Raw genomic sequence first — 19,562 nt, 5'->3', positions numbered from 1 at the left:
GCCACCCACACCTTAAAGAACACCAGAGAATTCACACAGCGGAGAGACCCTATGAGTGCAGGAAAACCTTCCCACTGAGCTCACGGCTTATTGCCCATCAGAGGCTCCCCACAGGGGAGAGACCCTCTGAATGCTGCGCATGTGGGAAAACCTTCACTCGGAGTTCGTCCCTTATTGCCCATCAGAGGATCCACACGGGGGAGAGACCCTATGAATGCCGTGAGTGTGGGAAAACCTTCAGTAGCCGATCGGGCCTTTTTGACCATAAGAGAAGCCACAGCGGGGAAAGACCCTATGAATGCTGGGAATGTGGGAAAACCTTCACTCGGCGCTCACACCTGGTTACACATCAGCGAATCCACACGGGAGAGCGCCCCTATGAATGCCGTGAGTGCGGGAAAAACTTCTCTCAGCTCTCAGTCCTGATCAGACATAAGAGAACCCACACGGGAGAGAGACCCTATGAATGCTGCGAGTGTGGGAAAAGCTTCACGCAGAGCTCATCCCTTATTACACACCAGAGAATCCATACGGGGGAGAGACCCTACGAATGCCACGAGTGCGGGAAAAGCTTCGCTCGAATCTCCGCTCTTGTTACACATCAAAGCACGCATGCGGGAGAGCACCCCCTTATGAGTGCTGTGAGTGTGGGAAACGCTTCACTCGGAACTCAACCCTTACTTAACATGAGAGAGTCCACCTGGGAGAGCGACCTTATGAATGCTGGCAAACCTTCACTCGGTGCTCACCCCTTATTACGCATCAGAGGATCCACATGGGAGAGCGACCTTATGAATGTGACGAGTGCGGGGAAACCTTCAGTCCGAGTTCATCCCTTATTACCCCGCGTCAGAGAATCCACACAGGGGAGTGATCCTATGACCGCTGTGAGCGTGGGAAAAGCTTCACTCAGAGCTCAACACTTATTAGGCACGAGAGGGTCCACACAGGAGAGAGACCCTATGAGCGCTGTGGGCGTGGGAACACCTTCACGTGGCCTATTGCACATCAGAGAATCCATACAGGTGAGGGCCCCTATCAATGCTCCTAGTGCAGGGGAAGCTTCTCTCAGCACTCAGCCCTTGCTGCACATCGGAGGGTCCACACAGGAGAGAGACCCCAGAGACGCTTCTTGGGAGAAAAGCTTCCGTCCGCGCTCAGCCCTTGTTTATCATCAGAGAATGGCTGAGGGAGATCAACATTACAAACCTCTTGTCTAGAGCCGACAAAACATTGCTTTTCTTTAATACTGTGGCTAATTCCCACACAGCGGCCTTTCAGGCTGTTTGAATCATTTGCATCGCCGCGGTCTCTCAGATCTACCAGTGAGTTGCCCTCTTGTGCCTTTTAAAACTTGCCGTTCTTTGGGGTGAGTCCTGTTGCTGTATCAACTCCTTTGTGTTATGAGTCATGGGAGTGTGTCCCCCTCCTACCAGGAATGTCCCGCAGCCCCAGGTTGGGGTGGTAAAGCTAACAGAAGTGAACTACACTGACATCAAAGCTCCCTGATCTTGCCATGTAAAAACATAACTCTTCTTTCAGTAAAAACAAAGCCTGTGTATACTGGCTGCGATTATCTAGCACATTTCCTCATGGCCTGACCTAACCTCGACCAGTTCTCCTCGTCTAAACAATCCTGGAGCATCACACTGATACTAAAACAACAAGGAGTCCGGTGGCACCTTAGGGACTAACGGATTTATTTGGGCCTGAGCTTTCGTGGGTAAAAATCCCACTTCTTCAGCTGCACCTGGTCGCAGGGTGCTTTGGAAAGGGTTTGCCATGTCTCATGATGCAGGCATGTTTATACTGTTCCTCTCACTGCAAAGGAATTGTTACAGTCGCCTCATTCCCCCTTTGGGGATAGATTGTCTCATTCCCAGTTGTTCTCATGTTGCCTTGGGTTGTGCTGAATGGGGGGAGGGGTGTATTGCTTTTCTTATTTAAATATAACAAAGAACAGGAGCAGGAAAGAAAGTGTTGTTTCAGCTTCTGTGACACAAGAAAGAGATGTGGTGGCTCCTAGAGATTACCTCCTTCCCTAACGCCCCAGAAGTGTTACCTTCTTTCTGGGCCGTGTTGAGTTTATCTTTTTCACGTCCGCCCCAGCCATCTCCCTAAGTGTTACACGATGCAGCGTTCTCCGCTCTCGCTGCTGGGCAGTTGCACTTTGCTACTAAATTAGGGCTTGTGTCCACGTAAAACACTGATGTAGCTCTTCACCGCCCTTAGGGTACGTCTACACTGGCAGGTTTCCGCGCCGCGAGTTACACCCCTTTCATTAAAACGCTGGAATTGAACAGCCGTTGCGTGGCCACCCCGTCACATCCAGGTTAGCAGCTCTTGCCACAGCAGTGCATTGCGGTCGCTGTCCCACTCTTGGGCATCCGACTACATTGCCAGCTGCTTTTCAGCCGAAGTGGGGTGGGGGGAGTGTGTGCGTGTGGGGGGAGAGAGAGACCGTGTGTTTTGGGGGACCGAATGTGTGCCAGCATGCTGTCTTGTAAGTTCAGACAGGGGCAGGAAGCAACCAGTCCTGAGGCAGGGGGAGGGGGAAACCCCGACATCAGCCCCCGCCTCCCTCCCAGGGCTCTCTGCACCGCGGTCTCTTTCGCTCTCTCTCACACACACACCTGCCTCTGTGTTCAACGGCGCGAGCCTTCCACATGAATGGTTCGCTTGGTGTCCCGGAGCAGATCCGCACGCAACAGCTGTCAGAAGCGGTGCTCTGCCAGGGAAGGGGCACACGTCTCCAGGGCAGCTGAGTTCAAAACCGGGAGCGGCAGAGCGGTCCCTTGAGGCATTGCAGGACCGCTCTGGAGGCCAGTTACAGCACGGGGAGCAATCAAGTGTCTACACTGGCAACAGAGCGCTGGAGCCCCTGTGCCGATAGCCGGGCGACTCTCCTCGGGGTGGGGTTTTTGCGGAGTTTCCGCACACAAAGTCACTTTGGCAGTGTGGACCCGTTGGCAGTTTGAGCGTGCTTTACTGTGCAGAAACTTGCCAGTGCAGACAAGCCCTAAGAGGTGACAGGTAGGTTGACAGGGAAATTCTTCCCTTGACGTAGTGCGATCTACACTAGGAGTCAGATTGGTTGAACTGCTTCACTCAAGGGTGTGGAAAAATCCACACCCCTGAGTGATGGAGTTATACTGACCTAATTTCCTACTGTAGACCAGACCTTGGGCTCATTAAGGCGGGAGATGAAGGTGTCACAGACCTGGGAGACAAATTTGAATGGATCCCAATCTCAGTGATCATTCAGAGTATAAATCCCTCTGTCTATCTACTGGCAAAGCCACTTCTGGGCTTTTTACTGCTGACAGGAAGGTTGCAGATGGGCAGGTTGGGAGTTTTTTCTCCACTCCAATGCTGCTAACTTTTGTAAATAAGATGATTCAATAAGTGCTGAGAGAAGTAGTTTTGAATGGATCAGAGGAGAATGCTATGGGAGAATGTGTTCCTGATTCTGAGCCATATATATAACCTGCTCCGGAACTTCATTTTATATGAAACTGAAAGTGTCTTATACCTCTCTGTGCTGTGGGTTTTCCTCTTTTTTTCTGAAGTCTATTTGCTCACATAATTGGATATTAGTTTTGTTTGACTGAGTGAAGCTCAGATTTATTAGGGACTTTAACCAATAACCGTTTACTAAAATAACAATTTCTTATGTTATTTTTGCTCTTCTCCTGCACCTCCATGATGACATGGAGGAAAGTCAAGTGCCGTTCAGTCAACAGGAGAGAATACGGCATGCTATTGGGCATGCTACCAAGGAAGTCTCCATTCTGAAATGGTGAACAGCACACCCCAAATTGTGCAACTAACAAAAGGAAACTGCATATGATTACAGTGTTGTTCGGTTCTTTAGGTAAATGTTGTCTCAGATGCCCCAAGGAGAGAATTCCTCAGTAAGGGATTTGGAAGTTGGCAAAATACCCTTGTATTTGATTCCCAAAGTAGTTACGGTCTAGGTCTCAATATATCTCCTAGCTAAACCTATGATATGGATAATGTTGTCCCCATCTATGTAGATGGGGAGGACGTAGAAATAGCATTTTTGCTGAACACATCTTTTGGAGATGCTTCAAATGGGTGTAAAATGAAATCAGGGTTGAATGTGAGATCGCTGCAGTACGTCTGTTTTTGAATAGATGCCCCACCTTTGGTGGCTTACAGGGATTCAGATCCAGGTCTGTTTCTAGTCCCTAATTAAGACCCGTGCCACCATATTAAAGACACAAATTGGGCATGTTTGGGGAATATTCCTCATGGCTACTGAAAAGTGCCTGGCTTGGTAAAGGAGTTTACTTCAGTGAAGTGTACATTTTCCTTCACAAAGGCCAAAGATTTGGCAACAAGTCCAGTATTAATAGCAGGTACACCGTGGGTGGTTTTCACCCCAGAGAAGGAGACCAGGCTGATATAGGCCCTGATAAAACTGCTTTCATAACACAGCTCCCTAGTTCAGTGGAATGTATTGTGGTCCCAAAGGATGCCATGATTAAACCGGAAACAAGTATCCTCTACCACTTGGATCCCAAGTTTCATGAGGCTTACAGAGAAGCCGGTGCCTTTGGCGTAAAGGGACTGGATTTGACATAATTTGTAGCCATCTTGTGCACTTAGCCCACCAGAAGCTGGAAGCAAGAACACCACATAGGAATAATTTGGCCTTGCTTAGGCAGACAGAACAAAAACAGCGGCAAGCTGCAGTTTTACTAAGTAAAAATAATAAAGTGAAGGGACAAATTCATAAGAAGGGAGGAAATGTAAAAAACTGACCTTGAATCTGATTGTCTGTGTTGGTAAGTTCTTTTGCTAAACCTGCTTTGCTGTTAAGGAGAATAATGAATTGTTGCTAGAAAAATCGATAGCCTATTAGGGGCTATTATAAGTTTATGTGTTTTGTCAAAAGAAAATCTATAAAAAGTTTAGTGAGAAAGTGTGCATGGAAGCAGTCCAAGGAGCTGTTCTTTGGGCAAGGGCCTGGCACCTAAAGTGCTCAGCAGCTGGACAGAAGGAGGGCCCCTGGAAGGCTGGTTGTGGATTCCTCAAAAGCATTTCAAACTTTAAGAAAATATAAATGTGTTGAATGCTCGAACTCTACTGCTACAGCATGTATATGTGTGTGTGTGCTTCAAAGCTAATAAAAAGCAGTTTTAAATAAAAGCACTTATCAAACGGAGGAGATGTGTCCCCACTGATTTATTTCCGACATCATCTGAAGAGAAACAGGTAAGTTACCATTTCTTTGGGTTCTGGAAAACCTGGGTAACAGATTTGGCAAGCCAGTTGCCAGGAGTGGTGGAGAGGAGGGGACGATTGGTACCAACTGTTTATTGGTTTGCTGTGCAAGAAGGGAGGCTGGTGGGGCAGGGTTGCAACCTGTAATTTCCCCGTTTCAGAGTCCACAAGTCAGTGTATGGATACATTCCATTACTGGGAGACAGGGCCCAGGTCGGGTAGCCTGGTTGGGTAAGAAATTATGTCAGGAGGAAAGGGAACATCTGGAAAGAAAGAACAGCTGGAAATGATTTTGGGAAACAGCTTGAGTGATTTTGGACAGGAACATGGTAATGGTCTTTTGGAAGCCTGGAAACTTTACCGGCCCCACCCCCACCCCGTCTACCCTAAAGACAGTGCAGATTCTGGCCGTGCAGAAGCAAATGTGTAACAGGGAGCGAGAAAGTAAATCGGTTGGAACAGGAAGTATCTGCATTGAAACAGCAGAGAATTGAGAGCGAAACAGCGGATGGAGCCTGACGGAAGGATTCCCACGAAAGAGCACAGGAGATGTAAAAGACAAAATTGTGCTTTCAAAGCCATGTTAGGAGGTCAGAAGGGAATAGTGGCAGTGATTAGAGAAAGTCATAAACTGGGAAGGGAGGGGATGCATCAGAGGAGGATCCCGACTTGTATCCTTATTATCATTCTGAAAAGAATTATCCCCATGAGCTTCCTTGTATCATGGGCTCTTCCGGGCAGTCCCCGAATGGTCCCTGGCTTGGCACACTGGAAGAGTTGCAGAAACCCCCATAATAAACACCAGGGTGAGGAGATTGGTCCCCGAGGGGGTAATCAAGGAGGGGAAGAACGGGTAGAGGTCAGACTCTTCACCCCAGGCTAGGGCAGCAGGGAAATTGGCCTAGGTTTCTCTTCCTTCCGCTTCTTCTTTCTCCACACCCCCAACCTCTCTCCCACTCTCTGTTCATTCCCTCTGGGGCACCTGGCATTGGTCGCTGTCGGAAGACAGGAGGCCGGGTGCAATGGATCTTTGGTCTGACCCAGTATGGCCACTCTGGTGTTCTCCTTCCACTTCTTTCTCCACGTTCCCCTAACTTCCCCCATCCCCTCCAGTTCTTTTTTTCTTTTGTGTGTTTTTTGTTTTGTTTTGTTTTATAAGTTAAGGGTTAATGCCGGAGCTGAAAGTATTTCTACTGTCCTTAAAGATCTGGTTGACAAGCAGTAGGAATGTTGACTCTGCTGCTGATCCTAATGACTGCTGGAAGAACAGGTTTAAATAAAGAGTCAATTAAAAAAAAGGGGGGGCTAAAAAATTGCCATTCATTTTTGTGACCATAAGGGGATCTGTGGCTCCGCGTGAAGCAACCCCATTTAAAGCAACCGCTCTCCCAGGTAAGATTGTAAAGGAAGCCAAGGGCCAAAGGGGGAAAAGGACAGGATCCCCAGCAGGTGGACATTTGGAAACAGCGCCAAAGGTACAAGCCAAAGGAAAAGATGGACAGCTTGCCCACCCCAGAACTTTTGTTAAGGCTTATCAAAGGGCACTTGGATTTGAATCAAGGACCACTTGATCTGCCATCAAACACCTTACCACGGAGCTATCCCCCCACAACAATGCTATGCCGGAGTCAGTGAGCTCCAGGAGTTTGAAGGACAGACCCTGCTTCAGCGAGCCCCTTTGCCATTCCCAGGCCACAGGTGGTTTTAAAAATGGGGTTTGAGTAAACTTCATAGAAGTTGGTAAACACCACCACTTACACGCCCACCGACATGGCTTCTCCCACTGACATAGCTACCGTCTCTTGGGGAAGTGGATGAACTACACGGACAGGAAAGCTCTCTCCCATCAGCACAGAGCAGCGGTTCTCACACGGTGGGTCAGGACCCCAAAGTGGGTCAGGACCAGCGTTCCTGCTAATTCTTTACCTCCATGAATTTTTGTTAGGTGCACCAGTGGGGAGGGGATGTGTGACAGATGAGCATCACAGTGGTGCACCTAACAAAAGCCATAGGGCGGAGCTGGGGCCGAGGGCTTCGCAGCGTGGGAGGGGGCTCAGGGCTGGGGCAGAGGGTTGGCGTACAGGGATGTGAGAGCTCTGGTTTGGGGGGTGGGCTCTGGGGTGGAGCCAGGGATGAGAGGTTCAGGGTGCAGGAGGGGGCAGAGGGTTGGGCTGGGGTGGTGGGCTCTGGGGTGGGGCTAGGGATGAGGGGTTTGGGATGCAGGCCGCAGACTCTCCCCCCCCCCCCCCCCCCCAACAGCCATCTCTCACTTCAGCAGCTCGGGGTCAGGGGAGAGGTGCCTGCATTGGCCTGCTAAACCCAGGGTTGTGAGTTCAATCCTCGAGGGGGCCATTTAGGGATCTGGGGCAAAAATTGGGGATTGGTCCTGCTTTGAGCAGGGGGTGGGACTAGATGCCTCCTGAGGGCCCTTCCAACCCTGATCTTCTATGATTCTTCCGGGGGGTGGGAGCTCCCGCGGGGCTGGGCCAGGCTGGGGAAGGGCTCCTCTCCCTCGTCAGTGGCACGTCTGGGGCAGGGCCACACTGTGGCCGCTGGGGAGGGACACCTCTCCCCACTGCGGCAGGTCCGCGCTGGGGGAAGGCCTCTCTCCCTGCCGCAGCCCTGAGCCCCTGTGCGGGGCTTAATAGGCCGCTGTGCAGTTTAGAGGGAACGTAGGTCGTGACCCTGTTATCAGGGGGTCACCAGGGCTGGCGTTAGACTTGCTGGGGCCTGGGGCTGAAGCCAAAAGCCTGAGCCCCGCCACCCGGGAATCGTCAGCAGCAGCAAACCCTCCCGTGCGTAGCAGGAACCAACGCCCAAGGTGCTTTAGAAGGAGCTGTCTCCTTCCTTCTGCAGTGAAATTTGCCATTCTGGTCATGGATTTTCATCGCCCGTCTCAGAGGGCAGAGGTGGGGTGGACGCTACCGCAGGCTGGGGTGTGGACCCCGTGTCCCCATCTGTCCGTCACGCTGGGAGCCCGTCTCCGCTCCCAGCTGACAGGCCGCCTCCAGCCTGTCCGGCCAGCTCCTGAGCGCTGTGGGGGTGAGTCATTTGGCGTAAGTGGCACGTAGGAGACACTCTCCCCAGAGGCATTGGTGGTATAGTGGTGAGCATAGCTGCCTTCCAAGCAGTTGACCCGGGTTTGATTCCCGGCCAATGCAGGGACGTGCTCTTTTCTTGGCCGGCAATTGGTTTAATTTCTGTCACGTTGTATCAGTTTATCAATGGAAAGAGAGAATTGATGTCCCAAATCCCAGCAGGTCATTCGACCCCCGGTGGAGGAAGAAAGGGGCTGTTGAAGTCATCCTTGTATTACAATGTTTGGTTTATTTTTTTTAATTTTTCCTTTACTTCCCTCTCCTGTTTAGACTTAGAGCCTTTAAGGTCAGAAGGAACCAGCGTGATCATCCGGTCCAACCTCCTGCACCATGCAGGCCAAAGGACCCCACCCACCCACTCCTGTAATAGACCCCTAAACTCTGCTTGAGTTACTGACATCCTCAAATCATGGTTTAAAGACATGAAGTTACAGAGAATCCACCATTTACACTGGTTTAAATGTGCAAGTGACCCATGCCCCATGCTGCAGAGGAAGGCGAAACCCCCCCAGGGTCTCTGTCAATCTACCCTTGGGGAAAACTCCTTCCCAGCCCCAAATATGGCGATCAGTTAGACCCTGAGCATGCGGACAAGTAACACATGGGGAAGGCACCTGGGAAAGACGTCTCTGCAGTAACTCTGAGCCCTCCCCACCTATTGTCCCATCTCCGGCCGTTGGAGATATTTGCTGCTAGCAATCACAGATCAGCCACACACCGGTGTAGGCAGTCCCCTCACACCATCCCCTCCATAAACTTACCAAGCTCAGGCTTGAAGCCAGTTAGGTTTTTTGCCCCCACTGCTCCCCTTGGGAGGCTGTTCCAGAACTTCACTCCTCTGGTGGTTAGAAACCTTCATCTCATTTCAAGGTTAAACTGGTTGCTGGCCGGTTTATATCCATTAGTTCATTAACCGTGGGGGCATGTTTCAGAGCAGCAGCCATGTTAGTCTGTATCCGCAAAAAGAACAGGAGGACTTGTGGCACCTTAGAGACTAACACATTTATTTGAGCATAAGCTTTCGTGGGCTACAGCCCACTTCATCGGATGCATAGAATGGAACATATAGTAAGAAGAGAGAGATATACACAAACAGAGAAGGAGGAAGTTGCCATACAAACTGTAAGAGGCAAATTAATTAAGATGAGCTATTATCAGCTGGAGAAAAAACTTTTGTCGTGATAATCAAGATGTTCCATTTAGACATTTGACAAGAAGGTGTGAGGATACTTAGGGAAATAGAGTCAATATGTGTAATGAGACTGGGAGCGGCTGGGCATTACACATATTTAGCTTCTGGCGCCATCGTGTGGCCCTTTGGGTTCACTCATGTCTGTTAAAACCTTGAGCATTCTGCAAAGAAATGTTAATTCCCCAGGAGAGACTCGGGAGCATTTCTCTCTTTTGTGTTGTTAAGGATTGAAATGTTCCCCGGGTTCCTCGGTCCCAACCTGCCTCCCGCTCTACTGCCCATGCAGCCCCATCCCAGCCCTCAGCCCCCGGTAGATGCCGATTCCCGCAGCCCCATCTGTGCAGGGTGTGAAGCCTTTTCACTCCACATTGCCTAGTTCCCCTAACTCTGAGGGACTTCAGCTCCTCTCTGTCCCCAGGGACCCTCCACACCATTCCCCTGCGTACCACGGTTCAGCTATTGCGGTAGCATGAGTCTGACACTCACTTTAGAGGTCCCACATTAATAACCATTTTCAATATGACCTTACTGGAGAGTCTATCGCAATTTTTGGGTGAGGGGAACCTTTTAAAAATATTCATAAAACTCCTTTCCCAAGAGCATCCCAGGGCTCTTGATGTCCCGTGTATCAGGCGATGAACGTCCACTGACCGTGTAGTTGATTGTGGTATAAACATCTTAGATTTCCCTAGCTAGATAAGATCCCATCTTAAGATTTCCCTAGCTAGATAAGATCCCATCCCATAAACGTCAGGGAGCCTTGCCCAAAAGTAGTGATAATCTTAGAACAGTTCATCTGCAGAATTATTACACTAAGGCATATGTGCAAAGCGTGTGCCCTACCACTGAGCTATCTCCCCACCAATACAGCTAATACCATAAGGCACTGGGGGGGGGGGGAAATGGACTCCATGCCTGATCTTGGTGGCAGAAGTGGTTTGGGGGCTTCAAGAGCTTCCACATTATCACACAGTGGATGAGGCGGTGGGTGGAAGACGTGGAAGGGGGCAGGTCGCAGGCAGAAGGGGTGTGGCTTCCGCATCACTAGCCCCTGCTTGGCGAGTTGGGTTCAGTTTAGGGCAGTGGTCCCCAAAATGTGGGGCATGCCTCCTAGGGAGGCACAGAGGAACGTTCATGGGGGCACCTCTGAGCACTAGCCAGCCCCCATGGAGCGTGGAGAGCAGCCCCACTCTGCCCCCAGCTCTGCCCAAACCCTGCCCCCAGACTCCTGGCCCAGCCTCGACTCCCTTACCCCTGTCCACACCCCTCTCTGCAGGAAGCCATGGCCCCGCTCCCAGCTCCAGTTCTCGACCGTGGCTGCTGAGGGGCTGCAGACACGGATAAGAGGGCACAATGTGAAAAGTTTGAGGACCACTGATTTAGTGTGACGCCCTCAATCACTTCTATGCAGTCCAATAAAAGGTATTCCTCACCCACGTAGCCCCTCCATCAGGAAGGACTAGGTGTGTTCTGCCGCCCTTTACTCATCCAGGAAAGATAATAACATTTCATTCAACTCATGTGGTTTGTAACCCAGCCCCAGCCAAAACTGGTCCTTTTGGCAAAGCCGCCGCATCATGCTGTGTACCTAGGCGGAGTAGGCGGGTCTCTGCAAACTCGGTCTGTTCCTGAAGTCTTTCCCGCAGCTCCTCACCAGATGTGAGGGGGGAGCTCATTCAGACCCTGCTTCCACTTAATATTTAAAAACTCTGCTGGCCTTCGATTTCTCCTCCTGTCCCTTCCTCAGCTCAGATGAGGTGGCCGAGTGGTTAAGGCGATGGACTGCTAATCCATTGTGCTCTGCACGCATGGGTTCGAATCCCATCCTCATCGGATGCATTTAGTCTTCTCCCCTCCTTAACAAACAAACATCCCCCTTTGGTTCAATGACAGACCAAACCAAGTTGCTTCCTGCAAACAAAAACTGTTTCAGGAACTCAGACCCTGCCCTCTTCCGCCCCCTCCCCCCCCCCCCCCCCAGGTTTAAATAAAATGTCTAAATACCAGATTTCTAAAAGAATTCTTTAGTCCTCTATTTCTTAGTTTTTATCTCAAAAGGTAACATCCTCATAATCTCCCCCAAACACCTTGTGGCCTCCTCAAATTATTAAAATGCCCCCATCCTCAGCAAGATCACAACAGTGACCCAAAGCTAGAGTGTCTAGGCCAAGCTGTTCTGAAGGAGGCAAGTCAAACATTTTCTCTCCGCTTCCCTTGGCAAGGTCTGACTGGGAAAACAAAATTCCCCAGATGGAAAATTTTCTGCTGGAAAACCAATACTAGTCTGTTTGGGGACTTTGATTTGAATGTATTATTATTATTCTCTTCTGATCTCTGAATTATTTTAGTTCAGTCTTTGTCCTCCAAGTGTTGAGTTGTGGGGGAGAGAGGCCAAGTCACGATGTCTCTTCCCCTCTTTCATAGTTTCTTCCAACTTGCTAGGAAGCTGCTTTGCTACGTTATGAGTCAAGCAGTGTCCATTGTCTCCGGGCTATCTCGGAGAAGTCTGCATTGTATACGGTTCCTGGGAGAGTCCTTGGGAGCGTGGATACCTTGGATGGGCCAGCAGTGAGTCTGGCTTCTCCACTGTTGCACGTGAAAGGCTGGTGGTGGGCATTTCCCAACCTCATAACTTATTTCAGTAATGCACCCAGAGTAAAACTTCATCACTTCCCAGACAAGGCTAGCACACACCATCCAACCAGGTATTAACGTTCAACACATCACGACTTTTGAACTGATACCTCACCAGGCCGACTTCGTACAAACCATGTCATCCTTATACGACAGTGGTGAATAGGGGGCTTCCAGGGTGCTGCTTTGAGCATTGAGCATTGCAATGGAGCATTTGAGCATTGCAATGGAGACGTACCCGTAGAGTCCCTCTCTCCCGGGATAAAGATGGCAGCAGGGCTGGCCTGGGTCATCTGACGTGGGCTCCTGGAGCTCAAGCTGTGGGGCTCAAAACTGGGGTGCAGATACTGGTGTTCCTGCTGAAGCCTGGGTTCGGAAACCCTCACCCCTCGTGGGGTCTCAGAGGTTGGGCTCAAGCCCATACGTCTGCACGGTAATTCTATAGCCCTGCAGCCCCAGCCCCATAAGCCTGAGTCAGCTGCCCCGGGCTTTGAGTCAGGTGCCCTGGGTGTTTTAATCGCAGCATAGACATAATGTTAGGGTACATCTACACTGTAATGAAACACCCACGGCTGGCCCATGCAGATGAATCAGGGTCATACGGCTTGGGCTGTAAAGTTACAGTGTATTTGTCTCGGCTCAGGCTCAGTACCGGACTCTGGGACCCTGCAAGCTGGGGAGGAAGGTTAGTAAGTGGAAATGGTAAAAATGCAACGAAGTATTCCCCTGGACTCAGTGGCATTTTTCCATTGGTCTGTCTGCTTTGGAACAGTGGCAATAACACGCCCTGCTGCATTTGTTATTTCAAAGGCTGGTTTACGATTTTCGTTCTCAGACATGGAGAACAAAGGAGGACTCAAACCCCAGTGTAAACAAAAGAGCCACTTTCCTTGCGTTTGAATTCTGGAATGCCGAGAAGCAGGTGAAGTTTTACTCCCAAGGTGTGTGTGTGAATCTTTGGACTGGTCTACGCTACAAAATTAGGTCGGTGTAACTACTTTGCTGAGGGGTGTGAAAAATGTACCCCCTCCTGGGCAATGCAGCGAGACTGACCTACCCCCTGGTGTAGACAGTGCTGTGCCAGCAGGAGGGCCTCTCCCATCAACATAGCTTGGGGAGGTGGAGAAGCTAAGCTGGCGGGAGAAGTCCTCCCATCAATAAAAGTTTTCACAGAAGCACTGCAGTCGCATGGCTGCATTGGTGAGGTGCTTATAGGTAGGCCTACCCTTTGTGTGAAGGAAGCAATGAGTGGGGGGCTGTCACTGAACTAAAGGAGGGAGATGGTTGTTGGGGAAAGATGGGAGAAGAAACGTGGCCAGCCAGTATGGCACTAAATTAGCAGATCATCGCTTCAACTACTTGGCTACATTGCGGACGGGTTATTCAGAGGCGATGCGTGCAGGGGTGGTCTAGAGGGTCAAGTGCCCATCCCACCCAGATTGGCTTTCCAGGGGCAGAGAGGGAGCGGGGCTCTGTCCTCTCCCTGAGCCTCCCATCCGGCGTGGCAGCAGCTCTCCCGAGCCGCCAGGCAGGGAACGGGACAGAGCCACGTCTGCCTGAGAGTCAGTGGCAGCCTGCTCCCTTTATGGGCTTGGCTGCCAGGGACAGGGGATGAGCACATTGTGGGTGAATGGGGGCCTGTGGCTGGCTTGGCCCTTGTCCCGGCAGCAGGGCCCAGGCGGGGGTGGCCCACCACCACCACCATCCCAGCTGTCAGGGGCTCTGGTTCGCTCTGCCCCTATCCCCAGCAGCTGGGATGGCAGTGGGCACCTGCCCCCCCCCCAGCATACTCGGCCCCTGTGCTTGGGAGCCGAGCCCGGGCAGGGAACAGGTTGCTGCCGCCTCCCAGCCAGGCTCTCAGGTCTCAGGCAGAAGCGGCTCCATCATGCTTCCCATCCAGCTGCCAGCGAGAGGCCAAACATGTGTGTGTGTGTGTGAGACACAGGGAGAGGACAGGGCCCTCTGCCACACACACAGGTAACATGGGGTGAGGACAGCTCAGCATTACAGGGTGGGGGAGGTCACTGGGGTGACATAGGGGTGTCACGTGTCGTCCCCTTTAGACTATGCCCCCATCGTAAGGGGAGGCACAAGCTATCTCTGATGTTTTTTGTTTCCAAGGTCTCTACTGCCTGTAACATCTCCCCCAGCTCCTTGGCTGGCTGAGGAGGGGAGGGTTTGGCTTTTTGTAAAACTGTCTCCGTGTGACTGTAAAGTGAAAGGAAGAAAACTCCCAAATCCTTCCTGATGCGGGGAACCAGGTTTGCTGCTCATAGTCTGAATTTCACAGATTTCCGAGCCTGGGAATGTCCAAGAACAACATATCCAGTGGGAAGGTGGATGCAGAGCAGGTACACTGCAGAGGCCTAGATGTCCTACGAGGGTAGGTTGAAAATTAATGTTTTCAGAAATCATTTTGGAAATTGGCCTTTACTGACCAGATTTGTCTCTCTTATTTCATGGTATGCCGTTCTTTAGAGGAATCCGTAATTAATTTTAATGTACACAATTAATCTCTAAAACTTTATTTAATCAATCATAAACATAGTGTTGCCTTTATTCTCCCTCTCTTGCGACAGTGAACTGAATGTTGTGGTCTTCTGGAAAGCGCGCAGAGATTAACTTTGTGGAATTCAGTGTTTTACCCTCACAGTTTCCTGAATACATTGAAATGCTAAGAGAGATAGACGGGCTGGTCTACACTGGGAATTTACCCTGGCATAGCTATGTCTCTCAGGATGTGAAAAATCCACACACCCCACACACACCCCCCGCAGCAACATAGTTAAGCCGACCTATGCCATTGTGTAGACAGTGTTAGATCAATGGAAGAGTTCTTCTGTTACCTCGCTACCACCTCTCGGCGAGGTGGATTAACTACAGTGACAAGATCACCCCTCCCATTTCTGTGCTGTGTGTCTATTCTGAAGTCTGGTGCCATTGTAGTGTTTTAAGTGTAGACTTAGCCTAAGAGAGAGACCAGACGTGGCTCTGGTTGGCACCAAGGATGCTCAGTCAATAAAAGCAGAGCAACCAGAGCTCTAACCCTTTTGTAGTTGACAGAGTCACATTCCTTTGCAGCAGGATGTGATTAATGGCCCTGCATACTTGTGTTAACACAGACCCAATGGTCGACTTCCTGACTCCAAACTGATTCACGACTGACTGGTAGCAGTCTGGAGTGGTCAGCTTCCACCCTGTGATTGCCATGCATTTCTCCACGGAGAGGGCAGCTCTCATTTAGGCTTCACTGCACAGCAGGGCTGGGTTGAGCTAAGCACAGGAAGGTGGCTTTCCTCATCTGAAAGTTCTGCAGCCATTGCTCGTCATCCCAGACCTGCAAAATGATGCGATCCCACCACTCAATGCTAGTTTCCCGAACCCAGAAGCGATGTTCCACCTTGTTCAGCTGTTCTGTGAATGCCAAAAGTAATCTAATGTTGATCCTATCCATGTCAGACAGCACGTCCGGCAACTGAGATTCCCATTGACTTCAGAACTTCAAGATTAACTCCACTGCCATTCACGATATGCAACTGACAGTTAGGAGAGCACTGGAGAGCAGTGCAGGGCCTATTCCTTCAGACAGAGACGGCGTGGTGAGCAGAAACAAGGGACATTGAAAAATGCCCCAAACCAAAGACGGAAGCACATGGACTGCTGGGCTGAAAAGCAATGCATCGTGGGACATTGAGCCTGGACCCATAATGAGCTGCGATCCACTCCACCTTCCCACAGGACCTAGCAGCAGAAGGTGGAGAGCTGAACTGTGGGATGCACTGCTCTCACTGTGGATACGACTGCTCTGCATGTGGACATGCTATGCTGACAGAGGAAGACAGTGTGAACACTGCAACAATGATTTTCTTGTAATGCTTTTTGATCATTGACCAGTATAGACATAGCCTAAGTTTACCTAAGAGCTGCTTTTAGTGTAGACATTTACAGAGTTAGGTTGATGTAAGCTGCCTTAAGTCGACCTAACGCTGTAATCTAGACCAGGGCTAAGAGCAAAAGCTTGTCTATCTGACCAACAGAAGTTGCTCCAACAGAAAATATTACTCAACCACCTTGTCTCTCTTTCAGCAAATGGTCATTCATCTCAAAGTCTCCAGTGTATCTCAGCTACATTCTGGCAAACTAATATCCAGTTCTGTGATGAGGCGGCCTTCAGCAAAAAGGGAAAAACCCATAAAGAAGAGGTAGAAGACACTTTGTTTTATGTAAAGTGAAATTCCAGAGCAGGTTACATCTGATGTCCCAGAATCAGGACAGGAGATCGCCCCATTGCATTCTCCTCTAATCTGCTTCACTCAGCAAAGTCTCATGATTAATTAGCATTATTAGTGTGGCTTAGAATCATCATAATGGGAACAGTCCACATTTCCACCTGCAAACAATCCCAATTCAGCAGGCAAAAGCCCAGAAGTGGCTTTGTGACTAGTTGGGAACTAGGATTTAAACTCTGAACGATCATACTGTGTTTGGGATCCATTCAAATTCCCCTTCCAGCTCTGTGCCATTTTCATCTCTAGCCCTAAGTAGTCTGATTTAGGATCAAAGAAATAAAAACATGATTCTGAAGCATAAAGGTAGGCTACTAGGATGATCAGAGAAATGGAGAACCTTCCTTATGAGAGGAAGCTAAAGGAGCTTGCCTTGTTTAGCCTAAGAAAACAAAGGCTGATTGGAAAGATGATTGCTCTCTATAAATACATCAGAGGCATAAACACCAGGGAGGGAGCTATTTAAGTTAGGGCCCAATGTGGGAATAAGAACAAATGGATATAAACTGGCCCTCAACAAACTTAGGCTTGAAATTACAAGATTTCTAACCACCAGAGGAGTGACGTTGTAAAACAGCCTCACAAGGGGAGTAGTGGGGGCAAAAAACCTAACTTGTTTCAAGACTGATCTTGCTACTTTTATGGAGGAGATGGTATGATGAGATTGCCTACAATGGCACATGGCCCCCGCATGATTGTTGTTACAAACATTTCCAGTGGCCAGAGATGGGACACTAGAGGGGGAGGACTCTGAGTTCCTATGGAGAATTTTTCCCCAGCTCTCTGGCTGGTGGGTCTTGCTCACATGTCCATGGTCTAACTGATCATCATGTTTGGTGGTGGAGACCCTGGTTAGGGGTGTGGAGTTGCCTTCCTCTGTAGCATGGGGCATAGGTAACATTCTGGTTTGGATGAGAGTTAACTGTGGAATCTCTGTAACTTGAAATCTTTAAATCATGGGTTGCGGACTTCAGGAGCTCAGCCAGAGGTTGCATACAGGAGTGGGTGGGGAAGGTTCTGTGGCCTGCAATGGGCAGGAGGCTTACGAGATGATCATGATGGTCCTTTCTCGACTTTAAGTCTATTAGCCTCTGAGAGCTGAGGACACTGCATCATGGGACAGTTTGGGAGGTGGAGAGGCAGAATGTGAAAAAGATAAACTCTGAGTGGGTCAGACAGAAGGGAACGCTGCTGGGGCGATGCTGCAGGAGGGAATCCCTGCGAATCACCCCATCGCCTTCGGGTTTCACAGAGGCTGAAGCGACACTTTTCCCCACCTTGCTCCTGCTTTTTATTTAAATATATTTTAAATGAGGAAAAAGATACAAAACATCCTCAGCACACCCCAGGGCACCGCGTGAGCAACTGGGAATGAGACGATCTGTTCCACAGGGTGAACTCTGCGGCTCTAACAATCACTTTGCAGTGGGAGGAAGAGTATAAATGTGATGCTCCAGATTGGCTTTGACTAGGAGATGGAGGCTGGGTCAGGGCATAAGGAAATGTGCTTGATAACCCTGGACACTAGACATGGGAAATGTAGTTACTGTAAGAATAGTTGGGCTTTTACATCCGGATAGCTAGTGCGAGCTACCTAACTCCATAGAAAATCCTACTGGGGATGAGGCCCAGGTAGATTTTACGCTGATATAGTTAGCTGAGGTCACCCGTATCCCCCACACCCTGAGCTGACTGACACTCCCAGTACGAGGGACACACATTCCCATGAGTCATAGGACTACAGAGCTTACAGAAAGGAACATGGGATTCACCTAGGGTAACCAGATAGAAAGTGTGAAGAATCAGGATGGGGGGTGGGGGAGAGAAATAGGTGCCTATAAAAGACAAAACCCCAAATATCGGGACTGTCCCTATAAAATCGGGTCACCCTAGATTCATAGAATCATAGAATATCAGGGTTGGAAGGGACCTCAGGAGGTCATCTAGTCCAACCCCCTGCTCAAAGCAGGACCAACCCCAACTAAATCATCCCAGCCAGGGCTTTGTCAAGCCTGACCTTAAAAACTTCTAAGGAAGGCGATTCAACCATCTCCCTAGGTAACGCATTCCAGTGTTTCACCACCCTCCTAGTGAAAAAGTTTTTCCTAATATCCAACCTAAACCTCCCACACTGCAACTTGAGACCATTAGTCCTCGTTCTGTCATCCACTATCACTGAGAACAGCCGAGCTCCATCCTCTTTGGAACCCCCTTTCAGGTAGCTGAAAGCGGCTATCAAATCCCCCCTCATTCTTCTCTTCTGCAGACTAAACAATCCCAGTTCCCTCAGCCTCTCCTCATAACTCTCATGTTCCAGTCCCCTCATCATTTTTGTTGCCCTCCGCTGGACTCTTTCCAATTTTTCCACATCCTTCTTGTAGTGTGGGGCCCAAAACTGGACACAGTACTCCAGATGAGGCCTCACCAATGTCGAATAGAGGGGAACGATCACGTCCCTCGATCTGCTGGCAATGCCCTTACTTATACATCCCAAAATGCCATTGGCCTTCTTGGCAACAAGGGCACACTGTTGACTCATATCCAGCTTCTCGTCCACTGTAACCCCTAGGTCCTTTTCTGCAGAACTGCTGCCGAGCCATTCGGTCCCCAGCCTGTAGCGGTGCATGGGATTCTTCCATCCTAAGTGCAGGACTCTGCACTTGTCCTTGTTGAACCTCCTCAGATTTCTTTTGGCCCAATCCTCTAATTTGTGTAGGGCCCTCTGTATCCTATCCCTACCCTCCAGTGTATCTACCTCTCCTCCCAGTTTAGTGTCCTCTGCAAACTTGCTGAGGGTGCAATCCACACCATCCTCCAGATCATTTATGAAGATATTGACAAAACCGGCCCGAAGACCGACCCTTGGGGCACTCCACTTGATACCGGCTGCCAACTAGACATGGAGCCATTGATCACTACCCGCTGAGATGACCCAAGGGCTAGCTGGAAAAGACAAAAGTGTGCAACCACATGAGGAGCTGAATAACCAGATGTCAGAATTAGGAAAAGTATTAAAGAAGAAAATCATTTGTCATTCCGAGATAAGATTTTTATGGCTTATTATTTCCGCTGTGGATTTTCTGAAGTCTAATAACGTTTGAG

General features: G+C 49.8%; 1 protein-coding gene and 2 non-coding genes across 3 annotated transcripts in view; all 3 read left to right on the top strand.

Annotated features, from left to right (window-relative positions):
- LOC144258244 (uncharacterized) overlaps positions 1-19,562 on the top strand; it is a 222,074-nt gene that overhangs the window by 172,898 nt on the left and 29,614 nt on the right. Inside the window, 2 exon segments of the mRNA XM_077806658.1 lie at positions 115-623; positions 626-720. Of these exon segments, the coding sequence (XP_077662784.1) occupies positions 115-623; positions 626-720 (604 nt within the window).
- Positions 8,340-8,411, top strand: TRNAG-UCC (transfer RNA glycine (anticodon UCC)). Its single transcript has one exon. It is a non-coding gene; the product is annotated as a tRNA-Gly (tRNA).
- Positions 11,292-11,373, top strand: TRNAS-GCU (transfer RNA serine (anticodon GCU)). The gene has a single exon. It is a non-coding gene; the product is annotated as a tRNA-Ser (tRNA).

This window comes from Eretmochelys imbricata, chromosome 28 (genome assembly GCF_965152235.1).
Source record: "Eretmochelys imbricata isolate rEreImb1 chromosome 28, rEreImb1.hap1, whole genome shotgun sequence".
Lineage (NCBI taxonomy): Eukaryota > Metazoa > Chordata > Testudines > Cheloniidae > Eretmochelys > Eretmochelys imbricata.
This window is presented reverse-complemented; position numbering and strand designations above follow the sequence as displayed.